A 19,690-nucleotide genomic window follows, 5' to 3' on the forward strand; every position below is an offset into this window, starting at 1 on the left:
GTCCCTTGCACACCCGTGCAGTGTCACACACGGTCCCTTGCACACCCGTGCAGTGTCACACACACAGTCCCTTGCACACCCGGGCAGTGTCACACACACAGTCCCTTGCACACCCGTGCAGTGTCACACACACACAGTCCCTTGCACACCCGTGCAGTGTCACACGCGGTCCCTTGCACACCCGTGCAGTGTCACACACACTCCCTTGCACACCTGTGCAGTGTCACATATACCCGTGCAGTGTCACACATGGTCCCTTGCACACCCGTGCAGTGTCACACACACAGCCCCTTGCACACCCGTGCAGTGTCACACACAGCCCCTTGCACACCCATGCAGTGTCAGACAGACTCCCTTGCACACCCGTGCAGTGTCACACACAGCCCCTTGCACACCCGTGCAGTGTCACACACACTCCCTTGCACACCCGCGTCTCTCCCTTGCACACCGCGCATGCGCACGCCCCCATGTTACCCGCGCACGCGGCGCCCAACATGGCGGCGCCCACGGCCCGGCCCCGCCCCCGGGGTGTGGCAGCACCGACCTCCCCAAGATGGCGGCGCCCGTGGGCCGCGCCCCCGCCGTACGAGGCGCGGGGGGTTGTGGGGGCGGGCGGCGGCGGGGCCGCCATGGGGAACTGCCACACGGTGGGGCCCAACGAGGCGCTGGTGGTGTCAGGTACGGCTGGGACGCGGGGGCTGAGGGATGACACGGGGGAAACCCTGAGGGAGTGGGGGTCTTGGCTGTGAGGGGGCTGTCAGGGGTTTGAGGGGTTCCTATTATGGGGGGACCTTGAGGGATTTGGGGGAGTCTCTGGTGGGGTGTGCTAGGAGGGGGAGTTTGGGGGTCCTGGCTGTGAGTGGGCTCTCAGAGATTTGAGGGGTCTCTGTCACTGCAGGTCCTGAGGGAACTGTGGAGGTGTCTGTGTGATTGAGCCCCATGGTAGGGGCAAATCCTGGCTGTGAGGGGACCCTCAGGGGCTTGAGGGGTCCCTATCAGGGGGACACCATCAATGAGGAAACCTGTGGGAGTTTGTGGGGGGAGCTGTGATGGAGCCTCCTGGGAGGGGGGAATTGGGTGGTCCTGGCTGTGAGGGCACTCTGAGGGTTTCTAGGGGTCCCTGCCATAAAGGGGCCCCGAGTGAGCTGGGAATAGACAGAGAGAGGGGAGATGCTGTCATGGAGCTGGGAATAGACAGAGACAGGGGAGATGCTGTCATGGAGCTGAGGCTCCGGGGTGAGGTCCCTGCAGCGCACAGCCTTGGGCGAGGTCCGGTGCTGATTTCAGGTGATGTCAGGCACAGCTCTGGGTCCCCGCCAGCAGGCTCTGGCTGGGATTGCCAGGAAGCCGTCCTRTTCCCGGGGACACGTTGGATTCGCCGGGRAAGGGGAGCTGGGTGTGAGYATCCCCCTGGGGCAGAGCGYTGCAGGCTTGTTCCTGCAGTGCCCRTCTTCATCCATCGCATCCTGCTGCTGTTTCCTCACCAGCACATCACCTGGACTCTCAGCAGGGCTGGCACTGGGTGCAGGTGATGCCCATGCCCGTGACAGCTGAGCTGATGACTGAGGTTGGGTTTAAACAAACCAGCAGTGAAATCCCCCGTGTCTGATCCAACCTGTAGCTGCTTCAACGCTGCCCAAGTTCCAGGCTGCACTTAGGCATGAACCGGGCTTTGTGCGGACTGGATTGTTATTCATTAATTATTGTTAGATGATGTGAGGGCTGGGACCAACTGCAGGTAATGAGTACCGGGTAGAAAATGCGTTTGAACATCAAGCATGTGCCTTAGTCACTGCTCTGCCACGCTTGCAACTATGTTGTGGTTTTGGAGCCAAAGCCTCCAGCAAGCTGTGGCTGATCTGTTATCAGTTCAACTCCCTCAGATGACAGACCTGTTACCGGAATTCCTGAGCAGATGCCAGGAGCAGGCTGCACTTCTGGAAACAAATGTGCCCACTCTGGTGGTGGCTTCTAAGGAGTTACAAACTGCACACAGCAGCTCCCTGGAGCAGCAGTACTCCTTGCAGTTTTCCTGGTCTGCAGTTCCCAGTGGGATCCAGAGCTGATGCTGTGCTTCCCTCCCAAGAGATCCGTGTCAAAATTGGCACTGCTTGGTGAATTCCACATTCACAGGAAGATTCGGAAGCTGTGCTCCAGGTGTGTCCTTTAGTCTCAAAGCCTGGGTTCAGCTGTTCTGTTCAGCTCTGGAGTTTACAAAATGCAGCTTTYGGGATGAGCCAGCAGGAATTTGTGGCATCTGCTTGCAGTTCCAGGCGTGGTGCTTTTCCACAGCAGGGAGCAGCAAGCCCAGGACACTCCTYGAAGTTCAGCTGCGTTTTGGGAAGGGAGCAGAGATCACCCTGGGTTCTGCCAGYTGGGATGGGGTTTGGAGCCACCACCAGACTGGTTTTCCTCAGCTGCTGCCCAACATAGTCTGCAAATGTTTTTTTGTCTCCTGAGGGCACCAACTGAGAGCTTCAGGGGCAGCCAAGAGGTGGTGGAAACTCTACAGGGTCCTGTAGCTCCTCTGCACCCATTTGCAGAGCGGCTGCCAGGGCATTAGTGAGAGGGTGTAGCTACAAGCTGTTGTAATTCCAGGAACCTGAGCCATGTTCCTCCAGGGAAAAGCAGGGAGGACCTCATGGGCTGGCATAAATTTGTGTGATACTAAGTTGGATTTGGGGAGAGAGGGGAAGGAAGGAGAAACCAATAATAATTACTAATAAGCCAAAATAATATTAAATAAATTTTAGTTTATTTAATTTAAATAAACCAAATATTATTAAAGGCAGGCTTTTGGCTTGCAGTCTTGAATTGTCATGTGGTAGTTATTTGAAAAACTTGACTTTGTGGGACGGTTTTCTTTATTTTCTTTATTCAGCCTGTGCCCCTAGCCTTTAGTCCTGGGCCTCCCCTTGGCATGTGGGTACTTCTGAGGAGGCTTGTTCTTTCTTTTTGCTTTCCTGTGAGAGACTCGAGTTCCTCTGGTGCTCAAGGAGCAGCCAGCTGTGCTTTGGGAACGTGGAACTTTGTATCCTTATTTGGGAAGCTGCTTCCCAGGCACGCCTCAGCATTCGGCTGGCACTGCTGTCCTGCCACTCCTGAGCAGCATCGATCTCCTTCTAAGAAACTGCACTGCTGATTGATCCATCGGTGAGTTGTGGAGCCCAGGCTTTGTAAGGATGCCCCACGGAGCCTTGAGTCGCCCCAAATTRTGGGTCTGACTTTGCTGGGAGACTCCTGGTGTAGTTTGTTGCAAGGTGTGAGAAGGCTTTGGCAGGAGCCTAGCACATCACTGAGCCTGCTCTGAGCAAAGCTGGAGTTTTCAGGGATATATACAAAGTACCTGTTCATCCTGGTGTCTGAATGTTCCCACCAGCTGCAAAGGCTGTGAAATGCTGGGTTTGGGTTACAGTGTAGTTAAGTGCAGCTTTCATGTCTAAGGGTCGATCTGCTRATTTTGAAATGCAGCACTAATATTTCCACAGAGTCTCATAATAAGGAAATTTATAGTGACTATGTTCATCTAACAGTTACTAAACAGTGTTGCCCAGATCTCTACAATTGGGGTATTTTCCTTCTGCCTGGCAAAGGCTGCAGCAGAGGAGCTCTGAGAGGAACACCTGGATACGTGACAGAGGAAAGTGAGCCCTCCCTGTTCCTGCCTCAGAACAAACTGCTGCTTCAGCAAAAGTTTAGGGAGTGAAAGGAAGAAAAAAAATCAGGGGAGTGCAACCCAGCCAACCCAACTTTATTTCCTAGGAGACTACTGGAACAAATATGTTGTTTGTAACACCTAGAAGAACACAAGTAGAGGATTTGGTGTGTCCAGCTAATCTGATTCCCCCTCAGGTGAGAAGTCAGCTTGAGAAATATGCTCCRGCCCAGTTTCTCAAATTTTACTTTACTGCAACACCCTTTGGGGCTCCTTGATGTCTGTCAAAGTAAAAGAAGAGCTAGCAGTTAATTCTAGTTTTGTGCAGGCATTTCCTGCTGCATGCCAGCAGTCAGGGATATGTGACCCTTCTAGGGCTGCTCAAACCTCTTCCATCCTGTTACTRCATCCCTCTTACCCCTTCAAGTATTGCTCATGTTTTTGAGATTGTGCTATTTTCATGTTACTTTTCTATGTTGAAAGCTTGAAATAAGGATTTCTTGAGGCTCTTGCAAGCCCTTCCTGCAAGAGACCTACAATGTACAATGCAAGAAGGAACTGGTTCCTCAGATATTAAGAAATAAATAYGAAACTGCCTGRAAAACTATTGCCAGAGAATTTGACAGTAGCTCACTGTTCAGCTGAAAGAATTTATCAAGTAAGTTCCTTGTTTTGGCTTGGATAATGGAATCGAGAATGTGCTTATTGAATTTGCAGACTGAGCTGGGAATGGGTTTGAGAGCTTTGAAGAGCTGGATCAGGATCAAAACAAACTCTGGAGATTGACCCAATGGACTGAACAAAATCCAGTGCAGTTCAGGAAGGAGAAATGTAGAAGTTACATTTAGGTCAAAACCATCTATTGCATGAAAATGGAACGAGAAGGTCCAGGCTGTGTGCTGTGGAGAGATGTGGTGAGCAGTGAGAACCACCTGAATGCTCATGCTAGTGGTGAAATTCCAGTTCTTCAGCCTCCAAAGAAAGAGGAGTTTGTGGAAAGGAGCAGGCAGCTTCAGTGGGTCTTGTGTGAAGATTTGCCATGTGTTCATACAGTTCATTCAGTTCAAACTGTTCCCCAGGGCTGTGTTTCGGGTGTTCCACCTCTTGCACCAGGCAAGTTGTGCAGGAAACTTGCAGTGGCACTGATGGTCACCTGCCAGGTTTAACTGAGTACTCCTGCAGATTTAGGTTTGTCATTTCAGCAAGCCAAAAATCTTTCCTCATGGTTGGTTTCTCATTGCTTGTGATCTCAGGGGTTGCTGATAGTATAGCATTGGAGCTGGTCTCAAGCCATGTCTGCTCAAAAGGGTCTTTCCCCAGCTCCTCTGGGATCCTTTCCTTCTCACAAGGTGGTTTGCAACATTTTTGCAGGTGGTGGGGTTCAAGTTTTCCCCTGTCATGTTCTTGTTAAATCCCCAGGACTTTCAAACTACTCTTCTGAAAGCATTTCAGGAGAAGAAGGTGGACAATGGCCTCAGGCCTTTTCTTTTAGTTTCCAAGAGGAATTGTGGGGTAATATCTCTGTGATTTTGTTGTGTAGCTTCATTGTTGTTTGTCTTCTTTGAGTTTCAGTTTGCAAGATGAGTTACTAAATGTGTTTTTTAATTCACTTCATAGCATTGATATGCATTAAGTAATTTTCATATAGATTACATCCAGAACAAGATACCCAAGTGTAATCTGCTTTCATCTGCTGCAATGACCATCAGAGGCTTTTATGGATTCGAGTCAGAACCCTKCATCCTTTTAAATTAATTTTTGTTAACCTTGTAGTATTTCTTCATGTGAACAAAGCCTAATTTTAATGCACAGCAGGGCCTAAGAACCAGACATTGACTTTAGTCTGGGCCTTGCTTTAGGATTTGATTTTCTTTATGTATGCTTTTGCCTTCCTCTATCTCTGCATTATCTTTTGTCAGTAACTGTTTYCAGTCATCAGCTTTTTCCTGCTCTGTCTTCACTCAGCAGCCTGTTTACCATGACCTGATTTCGGAATGCTCACCACTTCCTGCCAGAGAGGTAACTCAGTGCCCGAGTTACCTGGGAGAGCAAACAACACAAAGCTTGTTCAGATTATCCCATCTTTGATGTTTTGAGCCCTGTGTCCCCAAAACTATTGAGACTCACGTTCTTCCTTGCTAGCTTCCTGCATCTGCTGAGAGCTCCTTTTATCTACCAACTCCCRAGCGATTAATCTTATTTCACAATAAAAAACCCCAAACAAAYAGACAACGTACTTTCTCCTGGCTCTGGGAATTCTTGCTTGAACATGAGACCCCTTCATTGGGAAGAGGCCAAGCTGGCTGGCAGCTCCCTGGCTATGAATCCTCCATTTGTGGCCCTGCACACTGCCCCGGAAGAGGCATGGTGGATGTTTGTGGAAGCGATGGCCAAGCGACTGTGAGACCCAGTCTGCTGGAACAGTGGGCGTATTATAGCTGGAAAAGGCAATTTCTCTGCCAAATCTCATTGTGCAAGAGGGTTTATTCTTYAGCCTTGCAAAGATTTCGCTTTGTTGGTTCCTTTTTCACTTGCTGCCTGAGAATTGAGAAAGAGGCGGCAGGACTGCCATGGAAAATGAACCCTCAGCTCCTCAGCCTTACCAGGACGGAGCTCTGCTGCGCTCAGATGTCCAGCGTGCGTGAAAGCAACTGGCTGGCATCCCACTTCTCCCTAATGTGTTAGTTTTCCTTGTTTTTTTTAAGGCCTTGAACAGTTTTTGACATATATTCTAGCTCGGTAGGCTGTGCTCTGCACTGTGTAGCACTGAGAAACAAATGTGGAGCTCGTTTCAGGTGTGATACTAAATAARGTATTTCCTTGTGTTTTCTACAGAAGAAGAGGAACGTCTGTGTGGAGAGGCACTTTCCTGCTTTAGGGTGCAGAGCTTTCTCAGGATATTATTAAGACACAATTAACAGAGGTTTGGTAAAGACTCTGCGAAATAAAATACCTTTCCATGTGGTGCTGCTTTTCCCGACTGCCAGGAACACCTCCCTTCCTGTTCTTGGAAAACAAGGGCCTGGCTGAAAGGCTGAGCTAACCGGGCTGGCGCCCTCCAAGAAATGTTAAAGACGTTGTGGTTACTACAGGATATTGTATCATCAGCTTYTGTAACACTTGCCTGGCTGAAATAGCCTTCCGGTTTTGGGAAGAAGCTATCCAAAGACTGGCTCAGAGGTGACAGGAGAATATTCCTCCAGGCTGTGAAGCACAGGAGATCTGAAAGTGTATGAAASTTTTTCCCGTTTGTGTTTAATTCTTACTGAAATGAAAGGGTGAAGAACTGTAGATGGGACAGATCCACTGGTGCGTCAATCACTGCATGGAAGCCAGCAAAACAGGCAGTATGTGGAAGCAGTCARAAGATGGCTAAATGCTGGAGGACTGGGAGGAGAACAAGGAGGACAGTCCCCTCCTTTCGTCAGAGGRCCCTGCAGGCATGCTGCCTTTCCTTCTTCATTTTGACCTATCGCAGCAAACAATAATGGTCATTTCTCCTGTAAGGGCTGCTGGCTTCATCCTTCTCCCTTTCCCCTCCCACAACCCAAAGCTCCCACAGCCACACCGTTTTCCGCATTCCTGCTCTTCCTCTGCGCCGGCTCTGTCTTGCCTGTATAGATCCACCCCGCGGGGCTGGAACTGTCTGTTGCTCTGTTTGTACAGCACTCGCCTTGCTGAGGCCCTCAGGCRCTGCTGAAGTAGCAGGGATTATGGAGAGCAGACAAGAGAGGGAATTCTGGCTCTRTTTTCCTGAGAGGCAGCAGCTCCCAGCCCTGGTCCGAGCTGGAGAGCTGCAGAGCTCCTGCCTTCCGAAGCAGGAATCCCAGGACTGATCACTGCCAGGGTGCTGCTTGAAAGGTGTCTTGTTYCTTAAATCAAAGATACGAAAATCCAGACAGCATCTTCTGGCTTCACTGGGATCAAATCTTAAATGTGTCAGAGGAGTTCTGGAGCTGCCTGAGTTGGGCATTTCCAGCTCTGGGATGGACCATCAAAGCATCAGGCACTGTGCTACTTGCACGAGCCAGAACTAGGAGGTATTTTTTGGGAGCTCAAGGGCTCTGCCSTCCTCCAATCCTGATTTCTGAGGTTCTCTGGAAATTTACAGGTGGTGTGAGGAAAAGAAGTGAATTTCATATGTGGCTTCCTGTACACAGTTGAAGATACTTATGATGATTCTCGTTGCTAAAAGTGCTTAACTAAAATAAAACCCTGGTTTGAAATACAGTCACTTTCTGTGTGTTACTGTGTGCCATTATTACAAATACTATTTTCCAGTTTTATAAGACAATTCCAAAAAAGGTTGCCTTGGGAAAACTGCTGTGTGAAGCCCATGGAGAGGAGGAAGAGCATGAACTCCTCTCCCTGTAGGTTATTCCCKGTCCAAGATCATGTGTGAAATCCTGATGTCTCTGTGCTCTCTGCTGTGCTGCAGGTGGYTGCTGTGGCTCTGATCAGAAGCAATATGTGTATGGAGGCTGGGCCTGGGCATGGTGGTGCATTACTGACACCCAAAGGTAAGGAGACTGCCTTATTTGTGGGTTTTTGGAGTAGGAATTTGGCAAAATCATCCCAGCGGGGCTATCAGCGGTATCTTTGGGAGCACTGGACCAGGCACTGTGTATGAAACTGTGGATGAGCATCAGGAGTTCTTTGCTGGCTGTTGGCCTGGGGACAGCTGGGTGYCACAGTGCAGAAGACACACACTAAAAAAGAAATCCCACGCTTTCAGCCAAAGTACTTTTCAAATGGCCTCTGTGTCCACAAGAGGAGCCAAGCTCTGCCTGGTATGGCCCAACCCCTCGCCCAGTAACAAACCAGTTCATGGCCTGCAGTGCCCCCCTCTGCTCCTTAAGTCTCTCTTTGTAAAGATCTGCTGACTGCTCTCACCTTGGGGGCAGACTGTTCCCATTTAAAAMCACGGGATTTCCTTCCTCTCCCTTTGCTCAGTTTTGGATTTTGCTTGCTGCTGCTTACAGTCTGGTCTCTGARCTGACATGCTGTGGTAGTGCTGCTGTCCTGCTAATACAGCTCTTTGTCCCTAGGATCTGTAGGGATGTTCTCTCCAAATATATCCCCCATGCTCACTCATGCAGGTTTCTCCCGTCTGTGTAAAAAAAATAACAGGGAAAAGGATAAAGACGTGACTTTTGGGTTTTGCACCAAGTGATGGCCAGAGGTTGAAGTTAACCCTTACAGCCTGGTCTTCCAAACTCTTTTTTCCTGTACATGTGTTGTCACCAGCAGGCAAAGCAAGCATGTGGCTGTGGGACAGGAAGGAAAAGCCTGTCTAGTGGGCTCAGTCTTATCCATTTGATCCAGACAAGCTTCATTCCCAAATTTTTGTGAGGCATCTTTTTAATTGAGCAAATGGTTCTTGTTCCTCCTCTTCCTTTGCGATAAGCCCAGAGAATGGTTCAGGACCTTGACCTGCCCAATGCAGGAGATAACAGATACATATWTGGGAGTCTGATTTGTTAAGTTAAGGATAGGCTGAATCCAGGGCCAAGAACTGATTGCCAGGAATGAGCTGTTAGGTGATAGAGGTCTGGGCATTATTTAGCAAGTGGGGCTCTTGACAGGAATTCCAGCATCCAAACAAATCTTCTGCTTTAAAATCCATACCACTTCATGCCATGGGATGTGGGACTTAATTCTCTTTTCTCACATGCCATAAGCTGTGCCCCAGATGGAGCTGGCTGCATTAACATGAAGAGTGAGATAGATTTCCTTCTCTGAAATTAGGACATTTTTTCTGGAACTGCCAGTGCTGTGAGCAAGAGAGACAGGAGCAATTGTGTTGCTGTCAGCGGCATCCCGCCAGGTAGCATTAACCTGGGAACAAAAGGAACAGTTAGAACTGGCAGGGTGCTGGGCACTTATCCTGCTGCAACCTTGAGCACTGGGGAAAAACAAGGGGAAAAAATGCTGTCCCTGTTTAGGGGTCAGAAATAAAAGCAGAGAGAGAGACAGCGTGGTCTAATATGCCTCTGGGGGAGCCAAATGGTGTTAATTCAGCTTCCCAGGACAGCACTTGGAAGCAGCTTCTCTCCTTAATGCCTTAGCCAGGGGTGGGTAGCCAGGTCCCTGGCGTTTTCATTTTTCTGGYCTCTCTTAAATATTGACATAGAAACCTCTGAATTATTACCAAGAGGAATTTTTCTRTGTGCAAAGATTACTTCAGCAGAGAATTCCAGCTGACACCAGGATGGCATAGACCGTTTGGTTTCATGTGCAGGGTGGGGACTAGCCCCCAACACATCTATCCTCATTAAAAGAGGCTGCTGGATGCTGTAAACTTCCCCTTATGACCAGGGAAGCTGATTATGGGGCAAGGGGAGAGAGGCAAACTGAACAGGGAAAAGCTGAAACCCAAAAGTCTCGTCTGTCCTTTACGAGTGTCTTACTCTCTGGTAACTGCTCTGTGTGTTTGCTGTCCTACCCTTACTCCTCCCTGCTCAGAGTGTCTTTGGAGGTTTTGACCATCCTCTGTCGCTGCGAGAATGTTGAGACGTCGGAGGGGGTCCCACTGTACGTAACAGGGGTTGCACAGGTAATAATCCACCAGCTTCCTAACATCCTGTCTAACTGTTTATCCCTCTGTTTCCAGCAGCAGCAGCAGCAGCAGCAGCAGGATAACATAAAAACTAATGGTTTTCTAACGGGAAAGCTGAAATCTCCATACCTTCCTCTTCTTCCCTTTCTCCTTCTCCAGCACTTGCCCTGTGGCACTCCATAGTTGATAGGTAATGCAGACAGGTACATCCCTGGCAAATTCCAAATTCAGCATTGCTGTACCTAACATTTGCTCCTGCTGTAACCCTTTCCTTACCAGCACTGTCTCCATTGTGGGTTTGGGGGAGAGCAGAAGAGCATTTGCTCTTGTGTGGGGGCACAAGCAAGCCAGGTTGGATTCTGTACAGGATTTGGGACAGGTGGGAAGGCAGGTTTTGTGCCATTTCAAAATTGCGACTGTGCCTGGCTCTTCAGTGTTTGTTATGCTTCACTCAGCCCTTCTTCCTCCTCATGGAGACAGGTGCCCATTTTGGATGTTGTCACCTTTGAAAGAACAGCATAGAGACCTTGGATGAGTTGAAGCACACAGGACTGGATAGGTACTGTGAGCAGTTATGARCAAGTAATGACCAAACATCACTGTGAACTGACAGCTGAGAAGCAGCACAGTTTGGGAATTAAATTCAGAGTCTAGATTAGGTCTTCAGAAAAAATCCTGCAGTATCTGATTAAAGCTGTGATCACATGGCAAAAAAAAATGCCGTGCACGTCTTGGACAGTGGGATGTGTTTTATCAGCTCCCAGTTTGCGTGCCAGTGTAATTAGGACACTGGCCAAGGCAGGCATGAACTTGCAGGGATAGGTTTCAGCACTTGCAGCCAATCCTGGAGCAACTCAGCGTGCACMCAGCAGCCCAGGGTAGCCCCTTCATGGTTCAGATGTTTGACCTAATGTTCRCTGACACAAACTCTCTGCCCCATGGCTCCCTGTGCTGACACCCAACACCTTTATGGTTTGTTGTGGCTGACATGGGAGCCAGGCTTGGTGGCCTGGCCTCAGCCAAAAATGTCCCTTGTTTTACCAAATTGTGACCTGGAGATTGCTGGGTGTGACCAAAGTGCCTCAAGCCCACCTGGGGTGACTGAGAAAGCTCTGGAGCTGCAGGATCTGTTCCTGGCTGCCTGATACTCTACAGGTGAGAGCATAAAGAACTGGAGATTCATTTCTATCTGCCTTTGGGCCACTGGACACTGGAAAAGTAGAGAGAGAGGTAAACCAGAGCAGGGGTTAGGTCTGTGGTAGGGCTAACCCAGGGCTGCTTCTTCAGCAGGTTCTGCCAAGCACCAGTGCCTGTGTGAGGTGGGTGGGACCATCCCAGTTCCATGCTGTGCTTTTAAACCAGTGACACCATCCCTGGTCAGTGCTGCCCTGGTGTTGGGTAGTGTGGCACAACGAGCCTCTGACAGAGGGCCCTTTGGGGTCCCAAAGCTGCAGCTTCTGGCCTGTCACTAACCCAACACGAGGGAAAGGGTCACGGGATCATTTCCAGTCTGGATTTCCAGCCTTTGCTGACAAATTCCCTTTAAGCATTATATGAAAATGTATTTCTTGGCCACAGTGCCCTGTTTCCAGTCACAGATGTGGTCCCTTGGCTGCATTCTGTGCCTGTCTTGCATTACCTGTGATGAGTGCAGCAGRTAGCCCAGGGCAGGAGATGCAAGGGAAGAGGTGAGTGTGTGTAACCTGGAAACGTGCAAATATTTTACGTTTTTTGGCAGGATTTCCCTAGAGATAATGACGTTACAGCCCAGGTGTGAGGACGTAGAGACGGCGGAGGGGGTAGCTATAACTGTCACAGGTGTGGCACAGGTACAGTAACTCCAAAACATCATTTCAGGAATGCATGTCTCTGACTTACATCTGGTTTTCCCCCTTAAGAGGTTGCTGTTGTCCAAGGAGAGAAGCCAACTGCTCTGAAATAAATCCTTGTACAAAACCACACTGTCCTTGTTGGTTCAGACACGCTCCAGCATGTCCTGTGTGGTGAAGGGGGTTGTGACCACTCCTCCTCCTCTCCCCAGAATGATTTTTTTCTGGTGTCTCATTTGTCCACGTGCAAATGAGGTGTGTGGGGGTGACTTGATGTGTTTGTGGAATGCTGCGGTGCCCTTGGAGCTGTGTGTGACCCCACAGGACTGACCCATAAACTCCTGAGATGGAATCAAGCATTATATTGCTTTGGATTGTTATTGTTAGCATGTGGACCTTGTCATTCTTCATGGTGAGTTAAAGCTTAAAAAAAAAGAACTTAGTCCCTCCAGGCACTAAAACTGGCACGTAAAATTTCTGGCTTGAATTGAATTTTGATTCTCTTCAGCTTTCTTCAATTGTAAGAACYTGCTTTTGCTGCTTGTGGCAGCGCACCAAAACCCTGCACTTCTTGGAGTCTGAGGTCTGCTRTCCTGGTACAGGCTGTTCTCCTGGCCAGGTCCTGCCCTGGGGAGGATACTGGGAGGGAGATGTTGTTAGTTTTTGAGGGAATTGGGCTCCTCGAACAGGCAGCTGGATGCTGTGATTGAAAGTTGCTCCTGACAGYTCATTCTGGGTGTACAAACCAGGAGTGGCTCTCAGTGCACACAAGGCTGTGGTTACTGTGTGTCTGAGGCATGTCCAGGTTTTATCACAGGACAAGTGGCCGCCACATTCCCTGTGGGGAGCTCTGGAGCCAAGAGCAGCTGCTGAGTGATGCAGAGATGTGACCAAAATCTCTCATGGAGCCAGCACCCTTGGTTTCAATTTTTCAGTACTTTATGTCCATCCATCTTTCAGTTCTTTTCCAGTTCTTTATATCCATTTATCTGCTAAGGTGTCACATAACCCCAGTGGTCTTTGCATGGTTGGCAAAACGTGTGCACCCATGTCTCCCTTCACACTCTTTTCCTAAATGTGTAGGCTTTTCCTTCTGTATTTGGTGTTTCTGTGAAGCCAGCATTCCCTTTTGTCCTAGATTTGGGAAATCCCTCCATTGCCTGCAAAATGGTCTGGTAGCAGCAGGCTGKATCACCAGGTGCCTTAATTTAAAAATGCAGTCCCCAGTTGATCTCATTCATGTTCTTCTCTCTTCCCACTGTTCATTTTTTCCACTGACAGTTAATTTTAAAGCTGRGATCCAAGGAATTTCTGCAGAGAAAGCAGCCTCAGGGCTGTTGGGGATRTGTGTGGCAGAGGTTACCTTAATTTTGCAGAAGTACTTCTGAGGAAAAGATTTTTCTTTTAAGGGCTTGAGCAAAAAAAAAGGGAGGGGGGAAGCAAACAAATTATTCCTAGAAAAACAGCTTTTAAAGCGTTTTCTGTAATGATAGAAGTGCTTAATGTGCATCGATCCTGCACATGGATTGCTGGATGGAGGCTCTCTGATTCCCTGCCAGTCGAGGTCTCTCCCTCTGGTGGGAATGACATTTGAGAAGCACCGAGTGTCGCAGTGCCCTGCCCGAAACCCTGCGAACACYGAGCACAAATTGCTCTGCTCTGGTTTCCTTTGTGCAGTCTTTGCTTTGGAGGTTGGGATCAGTATTCCGTGCAGAGCCAGGCTCCTGTGGGTTGCCCAGGGCTCACCAGTGGAGTCTGGCTGGCTTTATTCGGAGGCTGAATGATTCCTTGATCCTAAGTACCACAGGGATTCTCCTAACCAGCATCCTGCCCTGTGCTCAGTCCTCCCTGCTGCTCCCGAGGGTGGGGATTGTTTGGAGAGGTGGAATTGCTGGCAGATGCTCGCCATAAATATCGCTGCTGAGTCTAATTGCTTTTGATACTTGCAAAAACCTCCAGTTTTCTGTGAGAGGAGCCTCATACAAGAGCAGAGCTCCTGCTCCTGGGTGCAGCTCCAGAGCAGCTCTCCCAACTCCCCCTTGTGTGGGAAGAGCACACTGCTGGCCCGGGGTGCAAGGACAAGAAACCACTGTGGAATTGGTCCTGAAAGAATCCCAAGAGGCTTTGGGGACAATGTAGAGGAGGATTGCCACRCTTGCCTGAGGCTGTTTGACATTTTGGCTGGGAGATCCAGTCTGGGAAGCAGCAGTAGGAAATAGGCTCAGCCCAGGTTGGTGTTTCTTCACATTACAAGGGGCAGGGTTGTGGCAAGTGAGTTTTGGCCAGCTCACTGTGAATAACATGGTTCACCTCCTGTCGTCTTAGAAGATGACAGTCAGTCCCAGTTGTCCTGCTCTCTGGCAGGTGCTGCTGTTTGGCTCTGGAAAGATCATTTTGGATGCRTGGGCTGTCAGACAAGACTCTCAAGAAAGCCTTTTGTTACTTTTGCAGCTGAAAGCACTCTAGAAGGTGTCAGGATGAGATCTGTAGGCTGTGAACCCCTCAAGAGTGTGYRCTGTGACCCTCCAAGGGTCCCTGTKGCTTTGGAATTCCCTGAGCCGGGTCCAGCCAAGGCCCTTGGGGCAGGACTCAGGGTGTCACCAGCTCCCATTAGGACAGGAGGCACTGCCCAGCCCGGCTGTCTCCATGAGAGGGTGCTGTAGGATCCGGAAAGCTGCGTAGCTGCTGTGGACCTGTTCCTTCTCTGGTGCTGCTAGGCACAGAATGTCCCTGTGCCCAGCCTTTGCCTGAGCCCTCAGACTGCCCAGGGCCACCAGKAGCTGTTGTCTTGGTGAGTTGCAGCTCCTCATAGCTGGGTGCTAGAGCACAGATCTCCACTGCCTAACACACTCCACAGGGGTCTCTAATTCACTGTACCTTTAAAAAGCAGCCCTGTGACCCCTATGACCAGCAGGACCATCCTCAGAACCTGTCTTGGCTGGAATGGGGGTGCTTTTACACCTGGCTCTGACTGTGGGAGGTGAAAGCATTGCTGTGGCAGCCGTGTCGCTCCTCTAGGGATCATCACCAGACTGACCACGTGGAGCAGAACAGTCAAGTCCTGACCATGACACATTGGGGTCATTGCAGAGGATGTCTGGGAGTTCCCAGCTACAGGCAGGACAATCCAGTGTGCTATGGCCTTATTGTTTCATCTTTCCTTCCAGGAAACACTGATTGGAGCCTCTGTTCCCAAGCTGCTCCTTGGGCATGTCAGATTCTTTCTTGTTCTTTGCCTTTCCTGGGTCAGAAAAAATAATTCTAGTGAAAGAGGAGGAAGAGAAAGGTAACAAAAAGGCTTTTGGCYGGGGATAGTAACAGCCAGCCCTCTYCTGGCTCTGGTGTTGGTGCAGTGGCTGAACTGGTATTTCAGGGCTTTTTGGTAGTGTTTCCATGAGGTGGGATTGGTAGGGCCGGGCTCTGTCCCCACTGCTGTGGGACAGGTGGCTGCAGGGAGCACCTCCACACTGAGCTGCTGTCAGGGTTTGGACAGCAGCAGCAGAGAGCAGGGTCTCCCTGGCTGGTCCAGTGGCCTGGCTCAGTGTGGTGACAGCTCAGTGGTGTCCCTTGGAGCATCGGTARCATGGGGGCCTGGCAGCCTGGTGGTGGTACTGCTGCTTCTGCTGCTGCTGCTGCTGTTGGGCACCTGCACCTCTTGGACAGGCAGCTTCAGTCGTTTTGGTTCTGTCTCCTGTCTCTAGGTGAAGATAATGACCGAGAAGGAGCTCCTGGCTGTGGCCTGTGAGCAGTTCTTGGGGAAGAACGTGCAGGATGTGAAGAACGTGGTCCTGCAGACACTGGAGGGACACCTGCGCTCCATCCTGGGTATGGAGGGGTTCATCCCCTRGAGGCATCTCGAGTGGCTTTGTCCTTCTCAGCTGGCTGGTCCCAGCAGTGTCACTGCCGCCACACAGCCACATGGGACCTTCCTTTGCTGCCTGCAGAGGTGGCATCTCTCCTTCAGCAGCTCCTGCTGTGTGGCTGGGCGTTGTGATAAATGAGTTTTCGGTGCCTGCAGTGAGAGATGTCTGAGTCCCCAAGGCTCACAGGTAGCACGTGTGGGTGGTGGCTGCACTTGTGACACAGATGTTGGTGCCACTGCAGGGACAGAGGATTATGCCTTTGTGCCCAGGCCTGAGGAGATTAGGGACAACGAGGATTTTGCTGAGCTTAGACCCACATTGTTGTGTGTAACCTRTTCCAAATAAAGTGCTTCCCCTTTCTCTGCAGGTACCCTGACAGTGGAGCAGATCTACCAGGACAGGGACCAGTTTGCCAAGCTGGTGCGGGAGGTGGCAGCTCCCGACGTGGGTCGCATGGGGATCGAGATCCTGAGTTTCACCATCAAGGTACGCCCAGGTGGTGGGGGCTGCACTCTGGRCAGAGCTGTAGGAGCAGCAGGAGAGAGCCTGGCCCTGACTGCAGCTGGAAGGCTCGGGCTGACAGCCTGTCCCAGGCCTCTGGGAGTTTCCATGACAGCCGCCACAGCATGTCCTGTATCCAGGCAGCTGGGCCAAGAGCACCCAGTTTACAGAGCTGCCTCTRTAAACAGGCTCGTGGAGAGAGCTGGCTGCTAACCCATCCTCCTGGGAGAGAGGGACGCTGTCGGGAGAGCCTCTCCCTGCCCTCCCCGTTTGTTTGGAGCAGCTCACGTGGCGCATTCCGACCCTGGCCTGACCATGCTGAGCTTTGGTGGGAAAGGGAGCAAGATGGAGTTGCTCATTTGAAGTGGTTATGACTTACCTCCCTCCCCAGGATGTCTATGATAAAGTGGATTACCTGAGCTCCCTGGGGAAGACTCAGATTGCAGCTGTCCAAAGGGATGCAGACATTGGAGTGGCAGAAGCCGAGCGGGATGCTGGCATTCGGGTGAGTCCAGAGATGTGCTGGGCTTCCCTGGAGCAGCTCTTTGTGCTCCAGYTGCACGCCCTGAAGCTCTGTTCTCTGTTCCCTCTCTGCAGGAGGCAGAGTGCAAAAAAGAAATGCTGGATGTCAAGTTCAAGGCAGATACCAAAATAGCAGATTCCAAACGGGCTTTTGAATTGCAGAAAGCTGCCTTCACTGAGGAGGTCAACATTAAGGTGAGAGTATCCCACAGCCCGCTGCTGTTGCCTGGAGGGTTTGTGATGGTGTTGGTGGCTCTGGGACTTGTCAGCTKCCTCTTCCTGCATTGGTTAGGAGARCTGGAGGTGGAGAACCCAGGCCTGTGTGTCACTGTGTGAGCTCCTTGCAGCAGATTCCTCTCCTGTTTGCAACAATTAAGTGGGACTCGGAGGAGAGGAAAGGGTGGGGAGGGTTGAACCTGGAGCTGGTTGGGTCAGGTGCTGTGGGAAGAGCAGACAGGGAACTACAGCGCTGAGAATTGGGACGTCACCCCTGGGAAGAGGTTCAGTAGCAGGAGTTGTGTCTGGTTTTGGGGTCTGTGCACAGGAGTTTGTGGCCCAGCCCCCTCTTCTCCTCTCCCCYGTGTGCAGACTGCAGAGGCCCAGCTGGCCTACGAGCTCCAGAGCGCCCGGGAGCAGCAGAAGATCCGTCAGGAGGAGATCGAAATCGAGGTGGTGGAGCGCAAGAAGCAGATCGAGGTGGAGGAGAAGGARGTGGTGCGGATGGAGAAGGAGCTGATGGCCACTGTGAGGCAGCCGGCYGAGGCCGAAGCCTATCGCATCCAACAGGTCGCCGAGGGCGAGAAGTGAGTGAGCCCCTGCCCTGGGCTGGGGAGCTGGGAGCACAGTGCTGCCCTGAGCCCCAGCTRCTGGGCTCTCTGCAGGGATCCAGGCTGCTGCAGGGCTGCGTTTCCCTTTCCAGGGTGAAGCAAATCCTCCTCGCTCAGGCAGAGGCAGAAAAGATCCGCAAGATCGGAGAAGCYGAGGCTTTTGTGATTGAGGCCGTGGGGATGGCGGAGGCTGAGGGGTTGAAGCTGAAAGCAGAAGCGCTCCAAAAGTACGGAGAAGCTGCTCAGCTGTCTCTAGTGCTGGATGCACTGCCTGAGGTGAGGAGGGAGCAGCTTTCCCCTGCTCTGGGTGGGATGGGGGAGTTCCCAGACTGGGCTGGGAGCACAGCAAAGCCCTGTGGTGACGTGTCCCAGTGAGTGCTGAGCAGTTCCTTGACTCTCTGTTCATCCCTGCTTCCCCAGATCGCTGCCAAAGTGTCTGCTCCGCTCTCCAAAGTGGATGAGATCGTTATTCTCAGCGGAGAGAAAGGCAACACCATGTCGGACATGAACCGTCTCCTGGCTGAGGTCCCTGCTGCCGTGCGTGCCATCACTGGTGTGGATCTCACAAAGGTGAGCTGGGCACGGGCAGCTGGCAATGCCAGTGGCTCCTAGGGTGCAGGGACTTGCCTGGAAGCTTTCAGCCTCCCAGGAAGCCTCTCCTTCCCCAGCCCTGGGCACTGCAGTGTAGGCAGCTCCCTGCCTCCCCCTCCTCCAGCCCTAACATCTTCTCTCTTCCCCTCCTGCAGCTTCCCCTGTTCCAGAAAGCCACCGAGGCCAAGGAATGAGGTTGGCCAACCCAAAGCTAGTGAAGATCACTCCCTGTTATGCACTCAGACATCAACTGCCTTCGACACGTGGGAATTCCTTTTATATCAAAGACAATCCGAGTTTCCTTTGTAACTGGTGCCTTATTTTGTAGGGCCAGAAAGATGCATGTCCTGTCTGCTGCTCTTCTTATTCCAAGGCTGGGAGAAGATTTGTTTTCTAATTACCTTTGTGTTGTCTCAGGCCAATCCCATCCCCAGTTATGACTGGCAGCTTGTCTTGCAGTCCCAGTGYCTTGCTGTTCTCTGCCCTGGGGTGAGCACCTGGAGCTCAGAGCAGAGGCTTGGGAYGTGGAGCTTTAGGAAGAGAACAGTCAGAATCTTCCTTCCCTGGGCTCTTGCCCTCTCTCAGTGACCGTCCTGGGCACTGCCCAACCCTGCTCTGCCCACAGCTGTCCCTGTGGCTGGCTCTCCCTGTCCCTGTGTCTCACCCCAGTGTCCCCACAGTGCCAAAGGTGGCAGCCAACCCTCCTGGAAAGGTGACAATCCAGCACGAGCAGTGGGTGCTGCTCTCTCCCATGCTGGCTCCCCTTGGTGAAGTTTCCTCATAGGATCTGGAGCAGGGAGAGCTTCAAAGAGTAGAGGAAGCCCAGCTCAGCCCTGGTAAGGTCCCAYCACCAGGAATACCAAAAAGTAGCACTGTGCCAAAGTCACCCATCCCCTGAGAGGGTGGTGAAGCCACTGTGGCTGCTGTCCCCGGGTGCTGTGGCACTTCCTGACCCCACACCTACTTAACCTGTGGGTCCGAGGTGAGTGGGACAAGCAGGACACTGATGTGGGGACAGGCTCCTCCACCATGGGKCCTGTTCAGCTGCCCCTRCYTTGCTCCCTCCCCCTGCCTCTTATGGCCAGTGGCTTTGCTGCCTTGTGACAATGTGAAAGAGGTTGTCCTCTGTGTGTGTCCGTCCCCCCCACAGTGCCACCAGAGCCCTGTGCTGGCCCGTGTCCCTTCCCTGCCTGTCGCCTTGCCTGTGCTCAGTGTGGCTGGCACAGCCAGACCCGTGTGTGAAGTCAGCCCGGCCCTGCTGGGGGCTGGTGGCATTGGGGGTCTTGCACCCACAGCTGCGTGCCCCCACCCCGTGCCATAGAGTGGGTGCAGGTCCCTCCCAG

General features: G+C 51.5%; 1 protein-coding gene across 9 annotated transcripts; it reads left to right on the forward strand.

Moving 5' to 3' along the window:
- The first annotated feature begins 525 nt into the window (after positions 1-525).
- FLOT2 (flotillin 2) lies at positions 526-18,747 on the forward strand. 9 transcript variants are annotated; one of them, XM_057372019.1, is made up of 12 exons: positions 526-678; positions 8,094-8,175; positions 10,121-10,189; positions 11,953-12,043; positions 15,745-15,868; positions 16,274-16,392; positions 16,799-16,912; positions 17,005-17,124; positions 17,518-17,732; positions 17,849-18,032; positions 18,177-18,326; positions 18,503-18,747. In XM_057372019.1, exons 1-12 carry the CDS (start codon positions 630-632, stop codon positions 18,539-18,541), a joined length of 1,356 nt encoding a protein of 451 aa, XP_057228002.1. In that variant the 5' UTR covers positions 526-629; the 3' UTR covers positions 18,542-18,747. The 9 variants fall into 9 exon arrangements, with proteins under 9 accessions (XP_057228002.1, XP_057227994.1, XP_057227993.1 ...); XM_057372013.1 differs by lacking the exons at positions 526-678; positions 10,121-10,189 and adding exons at positions 1,407-3,153; positions 3,763-3,852; XM_057372011.1 differs by lacking the exon at positions 11,953-12,043 and having other exon boundaries at positions 10,121-10,211.
- The last annotated feature ends 943 nt before the right edge of the window (positions 18,748-19,690 follow it).

This window comes from Malurus melanocephalus, unplaced genomic scaffold (assembly GCF_030028575.1).
Source record: "Malurus melanocephalus ecotype Western Australia unplaced genomic scaffold, MMel_1.1 scaffold_162, whole genome shotgun sequence".
Taxonomy (NCBI): Eukaryota; Metazoa; Chordata; class Aves; order Passeriformes; family Maluridae; genus Malurus; species Malurus melanocephalus.